The sequence below is a fragment of the Carassius auratus genome, chromosome 12, assembly GCF_003368295.1.
Source record: "Carassius auratus strain Wakin chromosome 12, ASM336829v1, whole genome shotgun sequence".
Lineage (NCBI taxonomy): Eukaryota > Metazoa > Chordata > Actinopteri > Cypriniformes > Cyprinidae > Carassius > Carassius auratus.
This window is the reverse complement of record NC_039254.1, coordinates 50,848-78,013: the sequence shown is the minus strand read 5'-3', so window position 1 is coordinate 78,013 and position 27,166 is coordinate 50,848. Positions and strand designations below refer to the sequence as shown.

The following is a 27,166-nucleotide window of genomic DNA, read 5'->3' as shown; positions in this document are numbered from 1 at the left end:
CTGTTCTCTACATTTATAATTAGTAGTCACTTCTCTAAAGTAATGATCCAATTTATTTGAATTGCGATGTGATTGTATAAGAATTTAGACATGGACCAGAACAGATTAATAATCTAGTTTAATATATAATTGCAAAAATGAATGCAAGTTATGAAGTATGAATGGGTCTTAAGTATCAAACAAACATTGAAAGAGTTGCCTTTTAAACTGTTACAAAAATCAGTCAAGATAAACTTAATGAACTCTCCAAACTTTTATGAACTGTGGCCATCATCTATACTTTCTTACCTTGGGATTGGAGTGGGACACATTCCCATCTTCTGCAGAGCTGGAATATGTGTCCCATGTTGTGAAGGAAGGCAACCTGTAATCAGTCAAACATGACAAATATAAAGGTCTTGAGAATTCTACACAAATTATATTATGCATATAATGCAATCCCCACTTAAACAAGGTGTCCCCATAAAGACAGTTAAAATACAGGTCAATGTCCCCAGAAGGTTTCATGGAAATAATGCAATCCCCACTTAAACAAGGTGTCCCCATAAAGACAGTTAAAATACAGGTCAATGCATGTCCCCAGAAGGTATCAAATATCATCACTTGTTCGTTCTATCCTCAATTTACACATGAGCACAACAGCAGAAATAATAGCCTACAATTTGATGTTGGCCGAGCGTGAGTTGGGGCAATTTCTTGTAATTCTCATCATGACATTACGATAAATAATCTTACTGTGGTTTTGTCTCTTACAAAGAGATCATTAGAGACGTATTGGTGTAACGTTTAGACATTATACAGTTGTATGCAGAGCAGTACACAATCAAAATATTTCTTGGTGAGTCGTATACCTTTTAAATAGTGTTGTCACGGTACCCAAATTTCAGTATTTGATACCGATACCAGTGAAAATCCATGGTTCTCGGTACCAAAGCAAATCACAAAAATGCCAATTAAAAAAATATATATATTAATAAAATAAAAATAAAACCAATGCCATTCTTTATACTTCTTTACAATTGTGTTTACATTTTTTCTACAGGTTATATAATTATGAAAAACAGTAAATAAGTTTCACCCAAATTTAATTTGTCTTTTAATTTATGAAATTTAAACATTTTATTTTTGGTAAATAAAGGGGATTTGCTATTAAAATTAAAACATGGAAGAAATATTGTGATTTATTTCTTAAAAAATAAAGTTTAAAAAAATTTTTAACAGTAGTAAAAGTATCACATACATTTTACTAAATAATAGTAATATTTAGTAGCACAATGCCTTTATGTAAAAATTAACTTTTAGGCCTAATGAATGCATATTTGTCATTTTAACTGAACTTAAGACTGGTGGTGATGCTTAAGATATTTTTGGTCATTGAGGGTTTCTGTAAGAAAAATAGTAATAGATCATAATTATTATTAAAGGATAATTTTACTATCATACTAATGTATATACAATGCACTATGAATTGATGAGCTGCTGGGTTCATGAATATTAATCACGTTGTCTGCGTTCGGTCAAACTGATTTGCTGAAATCAAAACAGGGTCGGTGCTAGTTGAGCGTCAGCCAATGAAATTGCCATTTGCACATTAGCTCCGCCCACTATCGGAGAAACCGGAGTGTCTTCTGCTTGTTCGAAAATGAATAATTGTAAATGAACTCCATTATTTTGACAGGAGAAGACAACAAAGAATAGTTTACATATAGCGTGTCGATTCAGCGTGGTAAGACTCTCGCGCTCTCTCTCTTTGCATGTGTGAGAAACAGCGCTATCAGTAAAGCGACGGTGAGTCGTGCGCCTTCACACAGAGTTTACAGAGCATCAAATACAGGTGTGCTGTGCGTCCATTGAGATGAACTGAAAAGTTCAGATCGCTTGATGGAGAGAGAACTCTGAAGCTCAGATGCTGAAATTAATACAAGCGTCATGCGCTTCAGTCTATGTAGTAAACAAACCTGCACGTCTCTGCCATTCATTGATTCACACAGAGACGCGCAGAACACGGATTCTTTTGCGGCTTAACATTTACAGATACTGGTCCATACGGAGATTTGATTTGATTAATTTACGCTAACTTTGACAAATTTCATGACTGTCCATATTAAAATGTAAGTTTCATTTTCATGACTGGATTTTGAGATTCCATCCTCGTTTTCTGCTTCACGGAAATCATAGCGCTGAACCGGGTTTGAACGAGACCTCGGTACTACCAATACTTAAAGAAACCTGGTACAGTCACATTTTTAAAAATTTTGTACCGACTTGGTACCAAAGTACCGGGTCTTTTGACAACACTACTTTTAAACCCTGTCACAGTTAAATGTGATCTTCAGACCACAAACTTTCAAGAATAGGGAGTTAAAAAGGTAGATATTTTATGTAACCCTAATGGACAGACTTTGGACAGGCAAGTAATTAATGTTGTTACTTACAAATACACTCCGTTCTTTCCAGTGGTGGTACACATTCACTGGTTGGAGATGCATGGTCAATTTCTGACCATACCTGTAATAAAAAATAATTATCATTTGAGGCTATGAAATTACAAAACAGATAAGGCACTTTATTGAGACTGAATAACAGTATTACAAAACAAAAACAAGGGGAAACAACACTTTCCTTTTGCTAGAAATTATTAGGGCCAACATATTTTATTGTTTTTGCTCTGTACACAAGCACAGTGGATTTAAAATAAAGACCTGAGGTTATTACCAACTTCTGTTTAGAGAATGTTTCTATCCATCTTTTATGGACAGTGTATGAGGGTAGCCATTTTAAATACATGGTCTCCAAATTTCAGCGGACAAATTAGACGAACAATATTTTAGGATTTATAATGGTTTTTACTGACGGATGTACCCAATGAACTATATAGGAAAACTGCTACGGTGCACCTTATAGTTTGCAAAAAACAGTAGGAGGATCATAATAGTTTTTAGTTGTATAAATAAACAAAAATTGTATCAGCAAGAAATTACATACGAGTTCCAATGGTTATCCTTAAGAGGACTAGGATTCCATCCTCACTAAGCCAAAGTGTCCCCATAAGGACAGTTAAAATACAGGTCAATGTCCCCAAAAGCTATCATAAATACTCATTACTACCTATTAGGTTTAAGTGCCAACCAAACTTTCAGGATTGTTTAGAGGGCGTTTGTATCCATCGTTTGTGTTAAGTTGTTTAAAATGTAGAAACCGATATAATTATATTACAATTTGTCATTCATAAATGTAAATACGTATCGTAAATGTGTGCAAAAAATCCAGTATGCCCTAACAGGGTTGGGACAAAGCCTGTAATAATGCCATCCTCGCATCGTTCTGTTAAACACATTCTGATCAACATTGTTGCTGGGAAATAATTACTATAATATAATGTATAATGTGCAGCTCTGAAACTAAATGGTTATTAAAAAAAAAACCTGCCTTATTACCTGTGTGTCTGTTGGTGAGGGTATCACAGAATCTTCTGCTGTTTAAGTGACTGGATGTGATTCTGGGCCCAGCTAAAAAAAAAAAAAAAAAAATTCAATGCTACAGAAAGAGTTTAGAATGATTTTTTAACTAAAGTACATACAATTATAAAATCACTGTTGTTCCCTATCCCTTAAGCCTATTAATTACAAACAGTAATGTTTAAAATCTTTTCCATCAAATATATAAATAGCAGTAGGTAAATCTTATTTTCAATTCATGCAAATCCTGGTTTACCTTACCCTGGGTGTTCCCAGGCTGCCTTGCACACAATTTGATTCACGCTACTAAGGCAGCCTGGACACCATGGACTAAATTCTCCCCTGAAAAAGGGAACCAATCACAGAACGGGGAGGGATCAGCAAGACAATGACTGCACGATGTGCCGTTTAAGCATCGATATCGCGATGTACGAATCCACGATAGTCACATTGCAGGATGTGCGATGTAGGCTGTCGTAGTTGATCCGTTATTCATTAACTGTACTCTCCCCCGTGCATATTAATCAATTGACATGATGGTGTCGAGGTTTAAATCATTTAAAATGAGAATGTAAGTGTGCTCACCCCATTTGTTTGTAAGAAAAAAATATCGTAATATATAAAATCGCAGAAAAATAAAATATCACAATGTCATTTTTCCCAATATCGTGCAGCCCTAATAGGCGACACATTGAAGAAGTTTCTATGGATCCAACATGGCATCAGACACGAAATTACCTTTCGATTCAGCTTTAGATAGTGTTTTAAGTAGTTAAGAACACAAGTTTGTTTTGAAAAAAGAGCAACTGTTAAACAATTTCAGAAGCAAGCGCATTTGATAGACATTCGTAGCGCCCAATAAACTGCTCTGGGCATTCGTAAACCACGCCTCAAATACGAGAAAATGAACAGGTGGTTCCCAGACCAAGTCTCGAATGAGAATTGGTCTGACGTTAGCCAGGCTAGGTTTACCTGCTGCATTTTTTAGAACAGAAAATATTTTACCCAAATTCTGTCAACGTACAATAAAATGACTCACCATTTTATCCAAGTTTGCCAATTGCAGTAGGAGTAAGGTTCGCTGTCTTTGAAGAGCATTTCGCTTCTCAGCCGTAGATTCATACCGAGTTTCACACCGATTGTGGTGTTTTTAATTTGTCAATCCTGGCCTGCAACTGTTGAACCAAATATAACAATCAGTGTACCAGAAATTATATTAAAAAAAAAAAAATGCAATACTATAAAAAAAGTTGATAATTTAATTTGGATTTAAGTAACCTGGAATGGTCCATGGGCAGAAAACGGTCAGTGCGAAGGTGCAGTGAAGGGCAGATAACGGTCACTGCGAAGGTGCAGTGAAGGGCAGATAACGGTCACTGCGAAGGTGCAGTGATGGGTAGATAACGGTCACTGCGAAGGGCAGATAACCGTCACTGCGAAGGTGCAGTGAAGGGCAGATAACGGTCACTGCGAAGGTGCAGTGAAGGGCAGATAACCGTCACTGCGAAGGTGCAGTGAAGGGCAGAAAACGTTCACTGCGAAGGTGCAGTGAAGGGCAGATAACCGTCACTGCGAAGGTGCAGTGAAGGGCAGATAACCGTCACTGCGAAGGTGCAGTGAAGGGCAGATAACCGTCACTGCGAAGGTGCAGTGAAGGGCAGATAACAGTCACTGCGAAGGTGCAGTGAAGGGCAGATAACCGTCACTGCGAAGGTGCAGTGAAGGGCAGATAACGGTCACTGCGAAGGTGCAGTGAAGGGTAGATAACTGTCAATGCGAAGGTGCAGTGAAGGGCAGATAACGTTCACTGCGAAGGTGCAGTGAAGGGCAGATAACGGTCACTGCGAAGGTGCACTGAAGGGCAGATAACGGTCACTGCGAAGGTGCAGTGAAGGGCAGATAACGGTCACTGCGAAGGTGCAGTGAAGGGTAGATAACCGTCAATGCGAAGGTGCAGTGAAGGGCAGATAACGTTCACTGCGAAGGTGCAGTGAAGGGTAGATAACGTTCACTGCGAAGGTGCAGTGAAGGGCAGATAACGTTCACTGCGAAGGTGCAGTGAAGGGTAGATAACGTTCACTGCGAAGGTGCAGTGAAGGGCAGATAACGGTCACTGCGAAGGTGCAGTGAAGGGCAGATAACGGTCACTGCGAAGGTGCACTGAAGGGTAGATAACTGTAACTGAAGTAGTATTGACAAAGGCACTAACATAAAGAGAACAACTCTAGATTTTAGACATGGCCCTTGCATTGTAAAGTTGCTACATAGCCACTTCATCTACTTAGCACCATGTTTTACTCTTCCACTGAAAATCAAAAAGAAAAACCTTTGCAGACTCATTGTACTCAATAGTTTGGAGCTCTGCCTGCAGCTGTGACAGTAGTTTCCCTCGGTACTCCACAACAAAGTCACCTTTGAATAGGAGTTCAGTGGCAAAAACACCTGGGGCCTGTTCTTCGTACGTAGCTAACTCAGTTAGCTGGATTTGATTGTTGACGATTTGGCGTGATCTTGGATCGTTTGGTTCTTCGAAGCTCATTCCGGAGCTGCTGTCATAGCAACAGGTCCGTTAGCTTAAACCTGCTCGGGAGCAGCTTATTTCATGTAAACAGGATTAGATCGCTTCTTTTCAACCAGAACTGATACTCAAAATATGTCTGCTAGCACCGCTAGTTTATTACAAGAGTATCGTACTGATCCAGGGACAATAATTAAAAATAATAATCATTAAAAAAAATTTTTTTTAAATAATATAAAAATGCTGTGTAGTACATAACAGCCTGCTATAGACACAGCCAGTTTTACTCACTGAAATATTTGTCAAAGTATTATTCTTACACACATGCTATACAGATAATAGAGTCGTGCATTATTTTGAGTGATGACTGCTATTATTCGAGTGGCTTGATGGAGCGCAGGAGATGCAGATAACATGAGATTGACCCTTAAGAAACTTTCATTAATGCTGTCACGTAACAAATCTGTCCTAATATGAAATTAATAGTTAATTTCTACATTGAAATAAAAATGTAAAGACTAAACAACTATTTTAAATTGCGAATCTAAATAACTGGGAATCATGAAAAAAATTCTAATAAAATAAAAACATGTATCAATTATCTGTTTTATATATCTATTATAACATTTATGTAGCTTTGTTTGCTTGTCTGTTTCCTTATAAAAGTCCAGAAATTTGTCAAGTTTTTCGTCAGTTGTCGTTTTAAATTATATGACGTCATTACATTGCCGTCTTGCCACCAGCCAATCGCTGCACTGCTGATCATGGTTTCGAGTATCGATACATATCCCCTTTTAAGACAACACATGAACGTGCAATTATCTCAGATAACTCAATCCAGCGATACTAATCATACACAACAGGTGTGTTCGAAGAACCCAATTAGCCGGATCATGATTAGCACGATGATATCATCTTGGATGTGTCATTTGATCTCGGATGTAATAAGCGACGTATGAAGAACGGGCCCCTGGTAGCTCAGTGGTAGAGTGCATGCTTTGGGTGTACGACTTCCTGGGTTCAAATCCCAGCGGCTCCCCAGGTCGCCGTTGCAAAGGAAATATTGTTCTCAATCGGCCTACCTGGTTAAATAAAAGGGTCTGTTTTTACAGGGAATAATCCCTGTCAAACCCTTAGATTACTGCAATCAGGCTGGGCACAGAAGCAAAAGTGCTTAAAGCACTGTGCTGAAGGACAAAATGGTTTATCAAATGTCTAAAAGCTGTTGAATTGTCAGTTCTAATATCCCTGTGTACTAGCAACCACCATTGTGCAGTGTGCTCTTGAGCAAGAGACTTGATCACTGAAGGCATTTTACTGATTCCAGCTAAATCATATTAAGGAGTTTAACATTTACCTTTAAAATTATTGATAAAACGCTGGAGACATGGTTTATCAATCCCCGCTTGGATATGGTACTCCGCATCCTGGATTGGTCCAAGTTCTTCTCTCCATGAGTGAAAACCTAAGTAGCAAGAGACATAAGTTTAAATGCAGTAAATAACCCATTGCCAATTGTATGACAAAGTAGTTAGTTCTTAGCCTGTCAGATATAACACAATAATAGTCTTTATATGGTATAATTGGGATTGTGTTGCCTACATTGTAGTCAAGCGTTTTCTTAAACTACCAGTGAAAATCAATGATTTCAAGCATTTAAAGATGTTTGAAGTTGTTCTACGACATAAAACACCTATACAGTAGGTCCATTATAATGTTTAAATAATTTAAATGAACATTCAGTTATTTAAAAATGGTCTAATTAGTTTTACTACGGATAATTAATGTAACCTTACGTTACCTAAGTTACCCCTGATGGCAGCTTTTCTCCCGCCATACAACCTAACCACGCTGTAGTGCGGAAGTGCTATGACAACTGATCCTATACTTACTCTATTTAACTTGCTAATTGTCATAGTAGTCCATCCTAACATACAAGCTAACTACTGTAGTGTGCATATCATAAAAAACATACATTTATCGATTATCAATCACATTTGTGATTAAATTATACAACACACCCAAAAATAAATAAATAAATAAATAAATAAAATGTATGGCATGCATTAAGCTTCAATCGTGCCTAGCTAATAAGTCGGTTAGCTTGGTAGTGGTAGTTAGCTAAATAGTTTACATTTACATTGCACATGTATAGGCGCGTTAGCAAACTAACGTTATCTAACATTATACTGACTAAACCCGACTCGACAGAAAACTGCAAAGTTAAAATTATCGCTAGCAAGGCCTGCTTTGTTATTAACATTCTCCATAATATATGGTAGTGGCATTTGTTATGATGTTAACACACGAATTACATTTGAAATAAAAGTGTTTAGCTTACCTTGGAGAACGAACACGCTGATTGATGCTGCGTTTGCAGCTCCTGCTCGTCCAGTGAGTGAGTCACGAGATGCAATCATTAGCTCCAGACGCGCGCGCGGGTATAGGTGTGGGGGAGGGGTTGACCATGTGGGGACCCGGATAGTCTTAACCAGGACATACACCGGTCTCGAGTGTGTGTGTGTGTGAAGATGGAAAAACCCACAACAATCAACCAACATACGCTTTTGATATTGGTTCATTTATGTACCCTCCTTTATCCAACCGAAATGTAGGTCTCTACAGTTAAGCTCTGTATTATAAATAAAAAAGACAAAACTATTTTGTCATGTTGATTAAAGAAACAATCACGTTAGTAAAATAAACTCCTGCCTGGCAATTCAAGTGTGAGGCAAGGGTTTTAAAGGAGGAACTGTAGGATGGAACACATTCGATTACAGATAAAATGAAAGTTATTTTAAATTAATAACTGGAAAGAATATAGTTTTGCTTTAGAGTGGGCACCAGATGAAGTATCATATGGGATTGTTTGCAGTCATTTGAACTCAGTCTTGCAACTCCAAAACAGTGTCAACATGGCACTTTTAAAATAAGTGTTCCCCTCATTTATCTACAGTGAGGAGGAAAAGCATTTGATACACTGGGGATTGTGCAGGTTCCCACTTACAAACCACGTAAGAGCCTGTCATTTTTATCTTAGGTATACTCTTCTACTATAATGACAGAATCTTAAATAACAATCCAGAAAATCACATTGTATATTTTAAAAATATATATTTTTGCAGTTTATTGTTTATGACATAAGCATTTGATCACCTATCAACCAGTAAGAATTCCAGCTCTCACAGGAAGCCCTCCTTTTCTCCACTTTTTATTAACTGCACCTGTTTGAACTCCTTACCTGTATAAAAGACACTTGTCCACATACTCATTCATGGGAGAAGGTCATGTGGTCTGATGAGATGAAAATAGAGCTTTTTGGTCTAAACTCTACTTGTTGTGTTTGGAGGAAGACTAAGGATGAGTGCAACCTCAAGAACACCATCCAAACTGTGAAGCATGGAGCTGGAAACATCATTCTTTATGGATGCTTTTCTGCAAAAGGGACAGGACGACTGCAGCGTATTGAGGGGAGGATGGATGGGGCCTCACACACAAAAGTGTCACTGCAGGAAGAAACCCCAAATTACACAAACATATAATTATAAAACATAGTTATATACCAGGGGTCTCCATCCTCCAACCAACCTTTTTGTGTGCGAGGGCTACCTCAAGGGATAAAATAATAGAAGGGATTTGTGTTTGTCATACTCAAATTTTATTATACATATAACATGGTGGTACTTTTTTACAAAATAATAAAATATCTTGATATTCTGGTTCAGACTTACAAGTGTTGAAAAAGAAATCAACAATTCCTGAAAAATTATGAAAATATTTATAGATTTTTTTTTTGTTGTTGTTGATTTTCTACAAACCTATTATGTATGCGTTATCAAAAACAGTAGCCCAAACATTTAGTATAAATATAAATGCAAAAATAAATAAATAAACTGTCATAACTTCTTAAAAAACATTAGCATACTGCATTACATTTAATACATAGCCTATATAGCCGTTCTTTTTTTTTATTACTTTCTGGACTCGGACTCGGCCTTTGGGAGCTCGGACTTGAGTCCAGCTTGGCCCCTTTTGGACTCGAACTTGGACTTGATGTTTGTGGACTTGGTCTTGACTCGTGCTTGACAATACCACTGCTGATGACACTCAACTCTTCCTCTCAATCCATCCTGATGATCCGACGGTAGCTATTCGCATCTCAGCTTGTCTAACTGACATTTCTTCCTGGATGATGGACCATCACCTTCAACTCAACCTTGCCAAGACAGAACTGCTTGTGATTCCAGCAAACCCATCCTTTCATCACAATTTCACCATTAAGTTAGGCACATCAACCATAACTCCTTCAAAAACAGCCAGAAGTCTTGGAGTTATGATTGATGATCAGCTGACTTTCTCAGGCCACATTGCTAAAACTGTCCGGTCCTGCAGATTTGCTTTATTCAACATCAAGAAGATCAAGTCCTTTCTTTGGGAACATGCTGCACAACTCCTTGTTCAAGCTCTTGTTCTGTGGCTGGACTATTGCAATGCCCTCTTGGCAGGTCTTCCAGCCAATTCTATCAAACCTTTACAATTAATTCAGAACGCGGCAGCAAGATTAATTTTTAATGAGCCAAAAAGAATACACGTCACACCTCTGTTTATCGATTTGCACTGGCTTCCAATAGCTGCTCGCATAAAATTCAAGGCATTGATGTTTGCCTACAAAACTATCACTGGCTCTGCAGCCATTTACCTAAATTTGTTACTTCAGACTCATGTGCCTCTAGAAGCTTGTGTTCTGCAAGTGAATGTCGCTTGATTGTTCATCCCAAAGAAGCACAAAGTCACTTTTACAGACTTTTAAATTAAATGTTCCCTCCTGGTGGAATGACCTGCCCAGCTCAATCCGGACAGCTGAGTCCTTAGCCATCTTCAAGAATCGGCTTAAAACACATCTCTTCCATCTTTATTTGACCCTCTAACTTTAACACTCACTATTCTAATTCTATTCTTTAAAAAATCTAACTACCTTTCTAATCTTTTTGTATTCTATTTTCTTTTCATTTATTATGCAATTGTATATGTATGTGTGTGTGTATGTGTAAAGACCTCTAACTAGCTTGCTCTATTCTTTCATTTTTTTATTCTATCTGTTTTCTTTTTATTTATTATATTAGTTAAAAACCCATCCTACGTGTACTGTATTAACCTAACTGAGACTTGTTATAGCACTTATATATCATTGCTCTTTTTGTTGTTTTTGATTGCTTCCACTGTCCTCATCTGTAAATCGCTTTGGATAAAAGCGTCTGCTAAATGAATAAATGTAATGTAAATGTAATATAGGCCTACATGACTATATTAATATAACAGCATTTTCAATATGAACTTATACAGGTACATTTCTGCCAAAAAATGTTTGTTTTACTACAGTTAATTCATAAGTTGTGGAGTGAAATGTCTTCTGACTGGTTTGTTCTTGGAACAATGTTTCGCCTGTTTTTTTACGTCAATATGTTGAGAATATCAAACTTGAATCACATAGTCATCTGTGGGTTTTTAAGAGAAATAGAGAATTCTGCGCTAAATTGAGCTGCTTCTCAGTGGATCCTCCAAGGGGGCCCCCAACAGAACAGGAAAATCCCATTCATTTTCTCCCTAGGATATTTATTTTCAGACATAATGTCTAAAGTGGTCTCCAACACGTTGCTCGTGGCCTGATTGGAGGTAGCTCGCCAAGGGCCATTCACATATGGCGTCTTTTGCGCTCAAGTTCAAAATATTTAAGCGACCCACTCATTTTTTCCAGGTGCAACGAGTCAATATGAAGGATGGGGGTGCACCCAAACCACAGGTGTTTTTTTCTTCTCCGTAAATAAATCTTCCAGCAGAGCTACAGCAAACGTTTATCGGTAGTGGAAATCCATTAGCTAGGCTATTAAAACTTCTAGCAACGTAGCAACATAGCAACGACAGACGCCACGGGAAAATCGGACCGAATTTTACAGTTTTTTTTTATTCACTTTGGTACTATTTTCACAAGCAAGGTGTACATTTTCACAACTCATATTACTAATATCACGACAGATCATCAAAATCTCCATGTGCGCAGCTATCTCTGAAGACGGTGTTGTAGGACGTAGGCCATTACTTGGCTCCTATAATGCTGCACATCTTATTGAGTTCCTCAATGAAATTGAACCAGCCTGTCAAGGTATAAAGGGGTCACCTATGTAACTGTGTGGGACAATGTCAGGTTCCACCACGCAGAGGTAGTTCAAGCATGGTTTCAGGCCCATCCCCGATTCATGACCCTTTACCTGTCTCCATATTCTCCCTTCCTCAACCCTATTGAGGAATTTTTTTCAGTATGGAGGTGGAAGGTCTATGATCGCCAACCCCTTGAGCGTGCTACCCTCCTTCAGGCCATGGATGATGCATGTGATGACATCAGTGTAGACCAATGTCAAGCATGCTCGCCAAAAGGCTTTTTCCAAGGTGCTTGAACAATGATAACATTCATTGTGATGTGGATGAGAATCTATGGCCAAATGCTCAAGACAGGCGTGATCCAAATTAATGTAATGTGTGCACTAAATGTTATGTTTTCTTCTCCTTTAGTTAAATTTCATTATAGAAAATATACCTATGTTACAATTATATCAGAAAAATAAAAACTAATTTGCCCAAATTATTGTAGAGGATGTCTTCATTGATCCTTCACTTGATTACACATTGGATGGATATTTTGGAAATTATAGATTATGTAAATGTTGGGTAATGTACTAAATATATTGGCATATAAAAGTGTATTGCCTAATGTGAAAACTGTGTAATCTGTCTTTTACAGTACTGTAGCATATTAATTTCAGCACTTCTAAGGCCGATTTGAAACCAGTATCTTGCATTGTTTGCTGTTGGATGAACTGAATGTTAAAAGTACTAAACTGAAAGAAGATCATACTGTTGTGTTTCAGTGATTAAACCAAATGTTCTCATTACATATTACAATAATCTTGTGTTTGAAACAATGATTATATGGAATGAAAACATGTGCAACTGAATGAAAGCATGAGATCAGGTTTTGAAAGAATGACTAGCTGTGTTTCAAGTGTGATCAGTTTGGATTTTTGTACTAAGAGTTTTGAAAATGTACACCTTATTTGTGAAAATAGTACCAAAGCGAATGAAAAAAAAACTGTACTATTAATAATAAAAGATAAGCTATTGTGTATTGTAAATGTCAGTATTTTGTCTTTTTTGAATCATTCTTTTTATAAGAATGATTTAAAGACTGAAATATGCGAGGTTTATCTTTTTATAAAAACGTTTTTGTCAAAACTTTATTTGAACTTGTACATGTTAGTAGATAACATGTTGTAAGACACTTCATTCAAATTTGGCCATCATTTTAATGATACTATTTTAATGTTTATGCAAACAAAAAGTGCATATTGATGGTAAGTTTATTTGTTATTTGCTGGCTTTCGACATAAAACTTGGTGAATTGATTTTATTGTGTAGTATTAGTACTTTTTGAACAGGATTATGTGATAACAATGCTCATTTTGGTCACTATAATCATGAAAATACAGTTATGATGTACTATAAAATCAACAATAATTATGTGTTTTTACAGTATAATAATTTTTTTATATGTCAATTAAAGGTGACATATAGCCTTACAATAACTCGTTTAGGTCTAAAACAGTTGGCATAGTTGTTAATATGAGAGTTATGAGACATTATTTATGTTAGTTATTATTTTTTTTTTTATAGATTTAATTTTTGCATATAGCTCTCGCCACTTTCATTTTTAAAAAGTAGCTAAAAAAGTTTGGAGACCCCTAAACCATCCAAGTTAGATTGACCATGAGCTACGAGGCTGAGAAACGAAAGTTTCTGCTCCCATAAAAGCCACAAAGTATAAAAATCAACCTTGTTATTTGCGATCTTCTGGAGAAATACTACACTACCCATAATTCTAAGCAAAATAACTTGAGTCGCGCCGCGGTTACCATGGTGACGTATACCGGCCCCGCGAACGGTGATCTGAAGTAAATAAATACCGGTAGTTTATATGTTTATACTGTGCCTTTTTTCCGTAAGTTTAAACGGACGGACGTTCTGGACTTTTCCAGAACGCACAGATTGTCAGTCCGTCCCTGTTGACATCAAACGATAGTTTGGACATTATCTTCGCCGACAACATGTCTAAGGTAGGATAACAATAATTACATAATATACGTTGTTTCATAGCTTTATCATTACTTTGTATTGGGCGCTATACAAATGGGTGGGGTTACTGCGTTGCGTGGACAGGCTGTACCTACTGTAATCACGTGTGCTATCTTGTTAGCTAGCCTAAAGCTATCAGCAACGAGATCTACTAACATGATACTAACATAACATGAATTACAACATGGGTTTCTGATTTCATGACTAGTAATTGACTATGTTTAGCAGGTGTTTGTTTTTCAACGTTTTGGTAAAACAGTTTGATATTTTATGGCTGCTTGTAGAACAAGATCTAAACATCCTACTAGGCTATAACATACAAAGTGTCTGAAAATTATATTAATTTTTATAGTCGAAGCGTACGATAGTCTATATTCATCATACTTTATTAATTTACTAGAATACATGGTTGATATCCATCAAAAGCTGAGCAGTTAACTTGAGATAACTTCCTTGTGTCCAAGATATGTAGCATTTATTGATATGTAATATCTGGCAATTATTTATTATGCACAATGCTGTACCAGGACCGAGCCATAGGGGGAAACACGTCTTCTTAGTTTCCCGCCATACATGTAAATATGAGGCGGAGATTTATTAAATATGCACACTGCAGTACCAAGACCCGGCTCAGGGGGCAAATCCGAACACACACCCTCACACTCCAACACTGGTAAAACCACCTTCTGGGGTCACAAGTAAGGAGCTAAGAAATTTGCACAGGCTATATTAGCATGCTATTTCCTATCAGTTCCAATGGGCATCCTTATGGGGACACAGATTTTGTCCCCAGTTGGTCATCGTGTCCCCACATGGAAGGTAAAAAAACACATCCATGTCCCCAAGAGGTAGCAAAAACACACCCACACACAGAGACACACAGAGACACAGACACACACACACACACACACACAGAGACACACACACACACACAGACACAGAGACACACAGAGACACACACACACACATACACACAGAGAGATACACACACACACACACACAGAGATACACACACACACACACACACACAGATACACACACACACACACACACAGATACACACAGAGAAACAGACACAGACACACACACACACACACACACACACACATATATATCTATATCTATGTTATAGTACTGAAATATTTTTTCAACAAAGTTATATTAAATGAAAGTCTATTAATGAAAGCAAAGCAGTGTTTAGCAGTAATGATCAGAAGCTTTAAGTAAACAGTAATAGATCTCTGTTTATTTTGAAGAATAGATCTGCTTTGAAGTTGTTTACACTCTGGAGCTGTGAGTTTATTGCTCTTTTACATCTGTATCTGTGTTTGTGTGCAAACGATTCTACCTTAAACTGAAGTTAATGATTCAGTAAATCTGAGTCGTGAGCGGATCTGCTCTAGAAGGAGCTTCAGACTCACGCGCGGATCAACGTCTGACTCTTCTGAAGCTGTGTGTGTTCTTACCGAGACTCACGAGCGTCTGTCTGCTGACCTCATGTTATTTCTGTTCTGTTTCTTATGCAACGAACGAGGAGAAGGGGCACTGGAGGAGATGACAGCCCAGCTAGAGAGGTCAAAGCTCAAACCTGGTGGAAACAGAAGCGTCTCTGCGCTGCTCTTGCAACATTGCATCAGTGTTTCCAGCTAAACTTGGATGAGAGACAAATATATATATATATATATATATATATATACAATTATTTATGTTAAATTTACTGTGAAATATAGGTTGATTAACAGTAAACATTAAAAAAAAAATTATACATATTATTAATATACATTTTATTCAGAATCATTATTATTTGTTGTATTGTAAATGCATGAATCTGTAACAAATCATTACTGAAAAATAGATTTATCAATAAGTACATCTGACTAAACAAATCAGAAACAACTATCCCACAATTTGACTTTTACTATGGTAAAGGAAACTAATAAGCCCCATTCTGAAGGAAACGGTGGGAAAACAAAGTAACTTGTGGTAGATCAGATATTTGATTGTAAATGTAAAAGTAATGCATTACTTGACTAGTTATTCTTGAAAAGTGATGTGATTGCGTATCTCTTGTTGCTTGTCATGCATGGACACACTCTGATTTGGGTTTTCCTGCATTAGTGTAATGCCTCAGGAATGTGGAGAGTGTTTTATTTATGATTATTTATTGTTTCCAGCGTGTCTCTAATTGAAGAACAAGCCTTTCATTTGAAGAACCTTGTCTCACACCGCTTCCATGAGGCTGTTCTCACAGGCAGAGCTCTACAGGAAACTCTGTTTATCACTTCCTTTCAGTCGTAGTTTGTTTAGGGCTCGGTTGTGTGATCAGAGACAGAGAGAGAGCGAGCTTTGCAGGAGAACACCCACAGGAGCTGCTATCAGTCTGTCACAGGACGACAGGTCGCTCTGTCTCGTTCTACAGCTTTTTAAAGAGTGTGAGGGATCTGGAGAGGGGAGCGTTTCACTTCTGCTTTCTAAAAGAGGCGAGAGCATTCAGCCAAGACACATCACTGCACACTCAAACAGAGAGCGTTCAGAGAAGTGATCCGTCTGTCTGCGAGCGTGTGTGTGTGTGTGTGTGTGTGTGTGTGTGAGAGAGAGAGACTGCACTGTCGGTGCAGACATATGAGCGTTTAATGACATAATACACAAAAGCAGAACATACAACTGCATTTGTTTTTCAGTAATGGCAAATTTCAGAAATTGTGGGTCCAGCTCATGAAACTATATTTAACTGATGTCATTATGCACTTACAGCTCTTTTCAAAATATGCATATCAAATAGTTTGTCTTCCCTAGTCTTAAGAAAAGAAACAAATAATACAAAATAAAATAAATTCTTTATAAACTTTATAAACTTCATAAATCAATATAAACAGAAACCAAAGTTCATACTGCTATTTTCAAAAGTGACAAACTCAAATTCATTCTTAATATACAGCTAGCTCCATGAATGGAGAAATGAGATGGTTCTTCATCTCTGGTGTTCCTTACACGCGTGTAGACAGCGTGACAAGTGTTCTCCCTCTTCTCCTCGGCTCAGATCCTCTCAGTACATCCTTCAGTCTCCGTCTGAAAACAACATCTACATTTTATCTTCACCCCAGTGATTACACACTCAAAAAAATCCCTAAAGCACTCTCTCTCTCTCACACACACACACACACACACACACACACATATATAGAAATATATAGTTATATTAAATTATGAATTTATAAAAAAAGAAATAAAAGAAATACAATTACACACAAATATAAATATGTGAAAATATTTTATGTATTTAACTAAACAGGAAAGTGAAACTGGAAGAAACAGTGGCCAGTGTTGATGCAGTTCTGTGTTCTGCCTGAAGGGGCGCATTTCTCTGTGTAATATCATCATCATCATCATCATCATCATCATCATCATCATCTCAGGACAACAGCATCACTAGACTTTTCTCATCCAGAAATGAGCTCAAGTCATAAAATCTTACTTTGCTTCACAACCAAACCGTTTAGTTCAGTGGGAGTGATCTGTGATGGAGGGAGATGCAGGGACTCCACTGAGATGAATGTGCTGCTGAGCGGCGCTCCTCGGCCCTAATTTAAGAGCGTTTCCTCACATTCTCATCTGTGTTTTCACAGCCCGCCGTGGGCCAGAGAGGAAGCAAAACAAATTAGCCTCCATTGTTCGTAGCCCTGAGCTCTCCCAATAACAGTATTTGTGGAAACATACATGCAGGAATAACTTCCTGAGGCACACAGATTAATCGTCCCGGGCCGGGAAATCAAGCACTTACTAGCAGCCTTACTCCAGACTCTCTCCAGACTCTCTCCTGCTCTGTCATCACCGCTGGTGGCCACAGCCCATCTGTGTGTGTGTGTGTGTGTGTGTGTGTGTGTGTGTGTGTGTGTGTGTGTGTGTGAGAGAGAGAGAGAGAGAGAGAGAGAGAGACACACACACACACACACACACACACACACACACACACACACAGGCGCTGATGGAACGCAGTGGCAGCTTGACTCTTATCTCAGGTGTGTGTACGGATGAAAACCTGATCATGAGCTCAGCAGATCGGCCGTGTTGATCAGCCGGAGTTTTATGACAGACATCATGAGTTCAGTAAACACACACCACAGAACACGATCGTGTGTGTCCAAGAACCCCAGCTGTTAGCTTTACAGACAGAAGAGACAGAAAGGAGAAGCCTTCTATCTAGACTCACAGATGAACTCAGACTTCATCAGGCACTGAATACACTGTGATGATTGATTGATAAAAACCACTGTCACTATCCACTAACCACCAGCTTTCTGTTTCTGAAAACATCCCAATCTGACTCAAACTGAGGATTCAATCCAGATCTAAACCAAGACTTTGTGATCTAATCCGAATTCAGAGTCCTCTGAAGAACCCATTTTTAAGATTTGATCCAATCTGATGGACAGAATCCAATCGGATTACATTTGAACAACTGGCTCCAGAAGATTTATAATAAAACACTGATATCACACAAGTCTGCACTGTCTACTCATACACACACACTCTCTCTCTCTCTCTCTCTCTCTCACACACACACACACACACTCACACTCTCTCTCTCTCACACACACACACACACTCACACACGTTTGCTCAGATAAACACTGATCAGAGACTATTTGCTGATAAAAACACATTCTGAGAACTTTTTGACAATGTTCCCAATGACTTTTAACAACATTGTTTCTGAATGTTCTCTGAATGTTCAAAATGTCCAAAATGTTTAAAACAGTTCTGCAAACATTAAGGGAACGTTTCTGTTGAATGTTCTGAAACAAACAGTACATTTAGAAACATCACATCAACATCCAGCCACACGCGGCCAAAGATATACACTTGTTTTCTGGCCAAAATATAATTTAAATGTATGTTGCAAACAGAAATTTTAGACAGTATAAGCAAAAATATTTTTGAGGGACAAGAAAATACATTTCCAATCTTACAGTAGCTTATTTAGACGGATTAAGAATATTTTTGGCTCTTTTTGCATATTGTGAAATGCATTTAAAAATGTTTTTTTGTGCCATATCTAACTAAAAAGTTTCCATCAACGGTGAGTCACGCTGACTTCTCTTCCGTGTGTTTCCAGACTGATGTCATCGTCCCGTCCTGCAGAGAGATGATGTTCATTACAGTTATTACAGTTATTAGACGCTCACTCACTGTTCTGTCTGTGAACGCTGAGAGCAAGAGGAGAACTGCCTAATCACTGCATGCAGGATCTCTAATGGAAGTCTTGTTATCACGTCTCATTAAGTCACAGGAGGAATAAATCACAAGCTCGTTCACGGCCGCACATAAAAGCAATCTGAGCGTTTGCCCGAGCAAAAGGGAACAAACAGGCCATTAGGATCCCAGATCCCAGCCATCATGGAAAAGACTGACTGGAGTTTAAACACACACACACACACACACACACACACAGCGCTGTGACCAGAGCGAACAGGCCTGAAAGAGTCCCTCTAATTGATCTGATGAAGCAAGAGTTGTTGTCAATTAAACTATCAGAGCCACTGGACATATCTCCGGCTGACGGGTCAATATTTGAGCTTTTGTGTCCCTCTGTGTTGGTAACAAGCAGCGCTCGTGGCCTTCAGATGAGGAGCAGATTCCTCCAGCAGCTCAGGAGAACATCACTCAGGGCTCATCGTTCACTCAAGTGTGCTGTTTGCTCTTCAATTAGACCTCATTCAGCTGGAGATGGAGCTTTTATATCACCGTCAGCCTTCTGCTTCACTGTCTGCGCTGATAAATAATGACTTCTGTAAACGTGAGCACAGCTCCAGATCATAAACACTCAGTCGGGGGGGTTTCGTGAGGATAGGACGCTCTCCCCCCGACAGAACGAGTCTAAAGAGAGAGATACGAGACCCTGGAGCACAAAACCAGTCAGAAGAGACAATCTTATGAAATTGAGATGTATACATCATCTGGAGCTGAATAAATGATCTCTCAGTGATGTGTGGTTTGTTCGGAGGACAATATCTGTCTGAGATACAACTATTAGAAAATCTGGAATCTGAGGGAGCAAAAAAATCTAAATATTGAGAAAATCCTCTTTAAAGTTGTTCAGATCAAGTTCTTAGCAATGCATATTACTAATCAAACATTAAGTTCTGATATATTTACGGTAGGAAATGTACTAAATATCTTCATGGAACATGATCTTTACTTAATATCCTAATGATTTTTAGCATAAAAGAGAAATGTATAATTGTGACCCAGTGTGTTGTTAGCAGAGTTTGTTTTGTTTCTCCATGGAGCTGATTGGTTGCCTCGTTGATCTGAGCTCAGGCAGCAGGTGATTGGGTGAATATTTTCACTTAATTTAGAATGACAGTCCTTTTTTTAATTGCTTGTAAATCTCTGCTTATGCTATATCATCACACATAGACCTCTGATCTGAGCTTCTGCCTGAAAATAAGCCACAAATAATGCTTTTCACTCAGTGATGAGCTCAATGAGGTCTACAGTCAGTCAGTTCAGTATCGAAACACAAAACCTGCGCTCATTTCAAATGAAAAAAGGAGATAAAGAGATAAGATTGAGAGAGATTTACCAGCAATTCTGACTAGAAACACCAAAAGAGCAACCAGGAAAATATCACTCAGGTCTCACTGATCATCACGACAAGTGCTGTTTGCTTTTCAATAATAATAATTTAAAAAGTACAGAAATCGTGTTTTATGTTCAGGGTTAAGTTCAATCTGACAAACAAATACAACTGAATCAATCTAAAGTTTTAGTGGCATAATCAAACTGAGGCTTTGAGGGTTTTGCATGCACTCTTCAAAATAAAGATGGTGTATTATGTTTCCTCGAAGAACCTCTATTCTTGGTGGAACCAGTAAATTCCCTTCATCTTTCAGAGGTGAAGACATGTTCAGGACGTGTTTGAGTCTGCGGTCAGGGCTTCAGTTCACATGCTGGGTTTGTTTTCAGGATCACGATTTGTGAAGCATTTCTCAGTTGAGGCCGGATCGATGCTCATGGTGTTAGTTTAGGAGCAAACTCTCACCGCTGCGAGGCTGTTGAACTCTCTCGCTGTGATTCATCACCCAGGATCCAATCATTAACTCCAGCATCAGCTCAAACTGTGTGTTTGTCTTGTTGGAAGCGATAAGATGAAGCAGAAGCAGAACAGATCACCGAGCTCCAGATCCCAAACTTCAGGAACTGAAAGAGTTTCATTGATTTTAATGACTAAGAGGTAATCTGCTGTGAGGAGAGGACTGTGGATCAACAGATAAAGGACTAATAACTCATTCTTCATCACCTCAGAATAAAGGAAACTCAGTCTGCCGTATTACAGTTTCTCATCAGAGTCTTTCCTCGTCACACACAGTTTCTCTCAAACAGCAGAAACACACACCAGATCTACAAAACCACACACTGATTCTGACTTTGACTCAGTTTCATAAAACAGTTTTTGCAAAACAACACAATTCTCTATGAACACACACACACACACACACACATCTAACAGGAATTAATATTAATGCAAAGGTGTTTGCAAATGTTTGCTTCTGAGATGTGTTTGTGATATTTAGAACAGTGCTTTGTTTTGCGAGAGATGTATTTTGTGTGCAATTCTTGGATTCGTGTGAAAAAAAAAGAATGCATTAAAAAGGCAAATGAAACAGATACCGTATCCCCAAAATATTGTTTATTGACTAACACAAAGTATTTACACAGTTTCCCACAAGACGCCATATACAGGTTTGTATCTAGATCTACACATTAAGTTAATTGTGCGGTGAATGTACAGTATGATACAGTATGTACAGTGCTGAGGTGTTCGCTCAGAGCTGAGGATCCTCCTCCAGGTCCAGCTCCTGATCCGAATCAGACTCTTCAGACTCGTGTGTCACGTCTGGACTCGATCTGTCCGAGTTTCTCTGCTCGCCAGAGTCCTCCACATCTCTCTTACCGCTCGGAGGATTCTCCTGATCCAACAACATCACACACACACCTCAGTATCAAACCTTGTTCAGAGCTTTTTAATTCGGCTGTATTTATTTCTAAAATTAAATAAATAAATAAAAGAGAGAGATTATAAATATAATATAGATTTTTCTAGGAATTATAAACATTAGGCTATATTAATATTTTAGCATATTATAAAATAGCCATATTATTTAGATTTAGAAATCAGATAATATTTAAAATACATGTTTCTTTTAAGATAGAAAATATGATTCAGTCTTATTGTAGCTATTATTTTACTACATTTAAATAATACAACATATTTATGTCGCATTTATGCTTTGTATACATTTTATTTCGTTTTATTTTTAACTGATTTGTTTATTTATTTATTTATTTATTGCGCTGTTATGAAGCAGCGATCAAAAACGATCAAAACGAACGAACAGGATAATTAAATAACAAATAAATAAATAAATAAACAGGCCAGGTGTAGAAACCAAGAAATCGCAAGTAATTTTCACTCAAAAATAAAATTAAAAAATAAACGAAACGGCGAGTAACGCATTAAATTAAACGTGAAATTTTGTAAAAGACCGAAATATTTTCTTGTGAAACGCGCTACAATAAACTAATCTCAATTTTACTTCGAAAAATAATTTGTAGTGTAATAAAATAACAAAATAAAATATTACAACAATATAAAGCTGTTTTCATTGAGATTAGTCACTTGAAAAGTGGAAGACATTTTTACAATGCATTTCTCTTTTTGTTTTGTTTGTTAGTTGTGTTTGTGTTTGCTGTAAATGTTCAAACGGGACGTCAGAGATCTGATTATTATTTAGGATACTTCTAACAACACATAGTCCAGGATTCCTATAATTATTATAATAAATGAAACTCTTTGCCGTGTGCATTAAGAGCAGATTCTCACCTGCTTCAGTCGCCTCCACTTCGCGCGACGGTTCTGGAACCAGGTCTTCACCTGCAGACAGATGGAGATGAAGATGAAGATGAGACTGAAGCACGCATTGCTCTGATGTTGTGTGATGGGAGCACTCACCTGTCTCTCGCTCAGCTGCAGCATCTTGGCCAGTCTCTTTCTCTCGGGAGGAGACAGATACTTCTGGGTCTCGAACTTCTTCTCCAGCTCGATGGTCTGGTCGTTGGAGAAGCGAACCTGTCCTCCTTTCCTCTTGTGCAGAGGTCTCTGGATGAACGGCGTCCACAGCAGAGGTTTACCTGCACAACACACGAGAACAAGCGCGTGTCAGCTGCACGAATCTGTTTCATATGCAGAATGAACTTTGGCGTGCATACGTAGGTGCGTAATATATGCACGCGAAAACTGCTTAAAATCTATTTTTGCAAACACGTGATCACATCGAGAGCAATCGCGCAGGACTGAAGCTGAATAACGTGTTTGGTTTGTCTGTCTGTCAGCTCGAACATCCGCTGAAAGCTGGGGTTTATGAGCAGAAGAACTATGGCAAAATTTCCGTCAATGTGTTTCCTGTTGGTTAATCTGGAGAATGGGGTGAACATCCGTCCAGTTCCCGCGCAAACACACAGGAAACTGCGATTCATCCCGTCTGTACAAACCCGATTAATCACCTTCAGATCTGCCCTTTATCACATGATCCGCTTCTAGATGCTTTTAAAATCTACATCTTTTTTCCATCTATTAAAACAAAGATTTAGATTTCATATGCAGGATATTAGATACTTATTAAAATATTTAAATACATGCATACAATATATGTCGTAAAATAATTGTAGAGCATAAAAATAAGCGCAAAAACGAAATTAAATAAAAATGTCTTTTTTTTGGGCCACAGGCCTACATACATATATAAATGAAGTTTTTATTTTATTTCGTTTTTGCGCTTTTATACACACACACACACACACACACACACATTTTCTGAAAATATATTTTACAAATATAATTATATTTAAAAAAAATATTTAGGAATATATTTTGTCCTCCATATATTTCAGTCCAAGAAAATACCTTCACGCGTCACAGTTAAAGAAAATTACAGCACCTATATTCTCAATAAGCCTTGCAATTCATAAAACTATTTTATTTAAGAGTAATAAAATTCTAATGGTGTAATATAGTTTTTGATTTCTTTTAGACTTTTTTTAAAGGTATTCATAAAGATATGAGTATGTATTAAATATAAGCCTGAATGAATTTATTTATATGATAGCCTAGACATCTGTTTAGGCCGTATTCTTACAAATCATATTTGCAATAATAAAACGGATGTCACATTTCTATAGGCATTAGTTTAGTTTTAAAAGCATGCAGATCTGAAGCGTGTGTAGATCATTATTAAGTTCCGTGAGGTGTGTTCGAGTTAAAAAGGTTCAGCCCAATGAAAGGAAACGAACAATCCGTAAAAAACGGATCCCGGCTATCAGAAGTCGAGTGTTTCCTGAATATGTGTGTATTGAGGATGTGGATAAAATAATCAGCAGCGTGCACGAGTCCTGCTCCAGGAAAACATCTCACAGCTTCTGAAAGCACATCTACTCCTATCGAGAGCTCAAGATTTCCGGAGTGAACGGAAAGGGTCAGGGCTTGCAGAACACAGCAGTTTGAACCTCAGACCAACAACATGTGAGGAAGATCAGAGAGTCTTCCTCAGCCAAACACGCTTCCTGTAGAGCAGCATCTGGAGCACGATCCGAATTCACGCTCGGTTGAAGCAGCAGGGTCACACTAATGCGCTTTGAACTGCAGTTTCGAAATCAAGAAGAGCTTCCTCTTCAGGTCAGTCTGGTTGATATTATTAACCACACGAGCTGTTGGTAAACAGACCTCATGAAACTCAGCTTTCTATGGCCAAATCACGAACTTTTAGGCACAGTTTCACAATGCACGTCGGCTTTCAGGTTTACGCACACATACTTCTATCCGACTTAACCCATAGTAGGACACAAATGAACGCATTTAGGCTGATTCGGTAACGTTAAATCATTTTTATTTTAATGAAACAGATTTTTGACAAGATTCAGTTAATGTGGAGTCAGATTTTTTATATTAAAAGAAAGCTTTAAGAGAATCACAGGTAGAGAATCAATCACAATGCAGAAGCTACTAATTTCGCATTTTAGACACTAATATGCACCTTTTACAGTCTTAAAAATAAAGGTGCCAAAAAGTTCGTTTTTGCAGTGATGCCATCTTTGGTTCGCAGAAAAACCGTTTGGATGAGCATTTTAAAAATAGACTCTTTGATGCAAATAAAGAACCTTTATTTTTAGGAGAGAAGTGGTAAAAAGGTACAAAAGTGTAGCTTTAGTAAAAGCATGCAGCGTCAGAGCTGTCCAGGGTAAAGTACGGTTCAGCAGCACGAGTTTCTGTTATCATTTGGCGTGCTATTCATACTCAGAAATTGATTTGGCCTGCACATGGAACTCAGTTCTTAGGAATCGGGGTGTGGGTAGGTGCACGTCAAACACATGCGGATTATAAATCATGCGAATCAAACAGGACGCGAATATAATGTAAAGTTGATACGCGTTTTCATGAGCCGGGCTCTTCACCAGGTCTGGTTTAGATCTAAACAGGACAGAAATGAGTCTGGCTCTCACCCAGCGGGTCGTGGCGGATCAGCGCGTGCGTAAAGTCTCTCTGGAAGGGGTAGATGGACGCGTAAGCGAGCGCCTGCGGCGACAGGACCGGGTGGACCGGCGTGGGCTCGTAGATCGGGGTCCGGTAAGACGGGATCAGGCTGGTGAACGAAGAGTTTGGAGACGGCAGGGTCGGCGTGGGCACCACCGGGCCAGGCACGGACGCGTTTCTGCCCAGAATGTCCTCGATGTAGAAGGGCGTCGGGTGCGCGGGCGGCGCGGGCGTCGGCGCGTAAAGAGGAGCGTGCGAGGGCTGGAACTGCATGGCTGGAGAACAATCCGGGGACTTCTGCTTCCATGCAGTTCGTCAGGTTGCGATGAGCGAAAGCGGGAGGTCACTAGTGAGGGAGGTGATGATGTTTTATGAGGGAGGAGAATAACGGGTCAAACTTCCTGCAGGTACACGAGCTCTGATTGGCTGTCTGAGAAGAATGAGATGAAGGAGAAGAAAGAAGAAACCTGAGGAGGAGGAAAGTCAGGATGCACCTGGATTAAACACACACTCCTGAAGCTGCATGAATCAATCTCACTTTCATTACTAAACCAAAAGCCTAGTTTCATGACATTATACATTGTTTATAACTATTGTAAACGCGTAAAAAAATAAATAAAAATATATATATATATATATATATATATATATATATATATTATTTACTACTGATGAAACATATAGTTGAGATGATAGAAATTAATAGATTTAATTATAGAAATTAATAATTAATAAAATCAATACAATTCAAATGGATAACAAGACAGATGGTATGACTTTATTCTGATTGTATTCTGGTAATTCGTCTATGTTAGAAATTATTTTAGTATTTTTGTGATTTAAATTCTTTATGCTATTTTGTGCAACGGATTAATAAAAATAAAAAATAGTAATAATTATAAATCCGTTAAAATAAAAACATTAAGTTTAATTGCTTAAATGTGTAATTAAAATGAAATTAAACTCTGTTTGATTACCGATGAAAAATCAAGTTGAAATTATAGAAATGTATAGAATTATTATAGAAATGAATAGTGAATAGAAATATTGAATAAAAATCTAATGGATAAAAGCGAAGATGGTATGACTTTGATTGTATTCCGATTATTTGTCTTTGTTTTAAATTATTGTATTAAAGATTTTGTGATTTTTGTGCAATGGGTTATTAAAAAATTAAATCACGAAATATTAACGAGTAGATAGTAATGTCTCTGTAAAAAATAATGTCTTTACTAAAATAAATTACTAGAATATAATATTGTATTTAATTAATATCTATTTGGCAATAATATATATTGAATATCTCAAAACGTTTAGGTTTATGTTTACACAGAAAATGACTTTCAAAAATAAACATATTCACTGGCAGTCAACATTTTGATATAAAAATGAATGGAGAAAAGTTGTTAAAATCTT

At 37.8% G+C, this 27,166-nt stretch overlaps 1 protein-coding gene and 1 long non-coding RNA gene across 4 annotated transcripts; both read right to left on the bottom strand.

The window, feature by feature from the left end:
* Positions 1-341: 341 nt before the first annotated feature.
* LOC113111361 (uncharacterized) lies at positions 342-9,927 on the bottom strand. 3 transcript variants are annotated; one of them, XR_003293309.1, is made up of 6 exons: positions 7,778-9,927; positions 7,334-7,441; positions 4,498-4,633; positions 3,438-3,509; positions 2,436-2,508; positions 342-364 (listed from the first exon to the last, which is right to left on the bottom strand). It is a non-coding gene; the product is annotated as an uncharacterized LOC113111361 (long non-coding RNA). The 3 variants fall into 3 exon arrangements; XR_003293310.1 differs by having other exon boundaries at positions 7,787-9,927; XR_003293308.1 differs by having other exon boundaries at positions 8,318-9,927.
* An 11,904-nt stretch (positions 9,928-21,831) lies between these two features.
* Positions 21,832-26,118, bottom strand: LOC113111360 (hematopoietically-expressed homeobox protein hhex-like). The gene is made up of 4 exons (XM_026275985.1): positions 25,720-26,118; positions 23,177-23,355; positions 23,048-23,098; positions 21,832-22,133 (listed from the first exon to the last, which is right to left on the bottom strand). The coding sequence occupies exons 1-4, from the start codon at positions 26,021-26,023 to the stop codon at positions 21,990-21,992; spliced, it is 678 nt and encodes a 225-aa protein (XP_026131770.1). The 5' UTR covers positions 26,024-26,118; the 3' UTR covers positions 21,832-21,989.
* Positions 26,119-27,166: the final 1,048 nt, after the last annotated feature.

Excerpts from the sequence above, each read along its gene's own strand:
- LOC113111360 (XM_026275985.1), bottom strand. The coding sequence starts at position 26,023 with ATGCAGTTCCAGCCCTCGCACGCTCCTCTTTACGCGCCGACGCCCGCG. Across the intron at positions 23,356-25,719 it reads GATCCGCCACGACCCGCTGG|GTAAACCTCTGCTGTGGACG; the intron begins GTGAGAGCCAGA and ends TGTGTTGTGCAG. Across the intron at positions 23,099-23,176 it reads TGCAGCTGAGCGAGAGACAG|GTGAAGACCTGGTTCCAGAA; the intron begins GTGAGTGCTCCC and ends ATCTGTCTGCAG.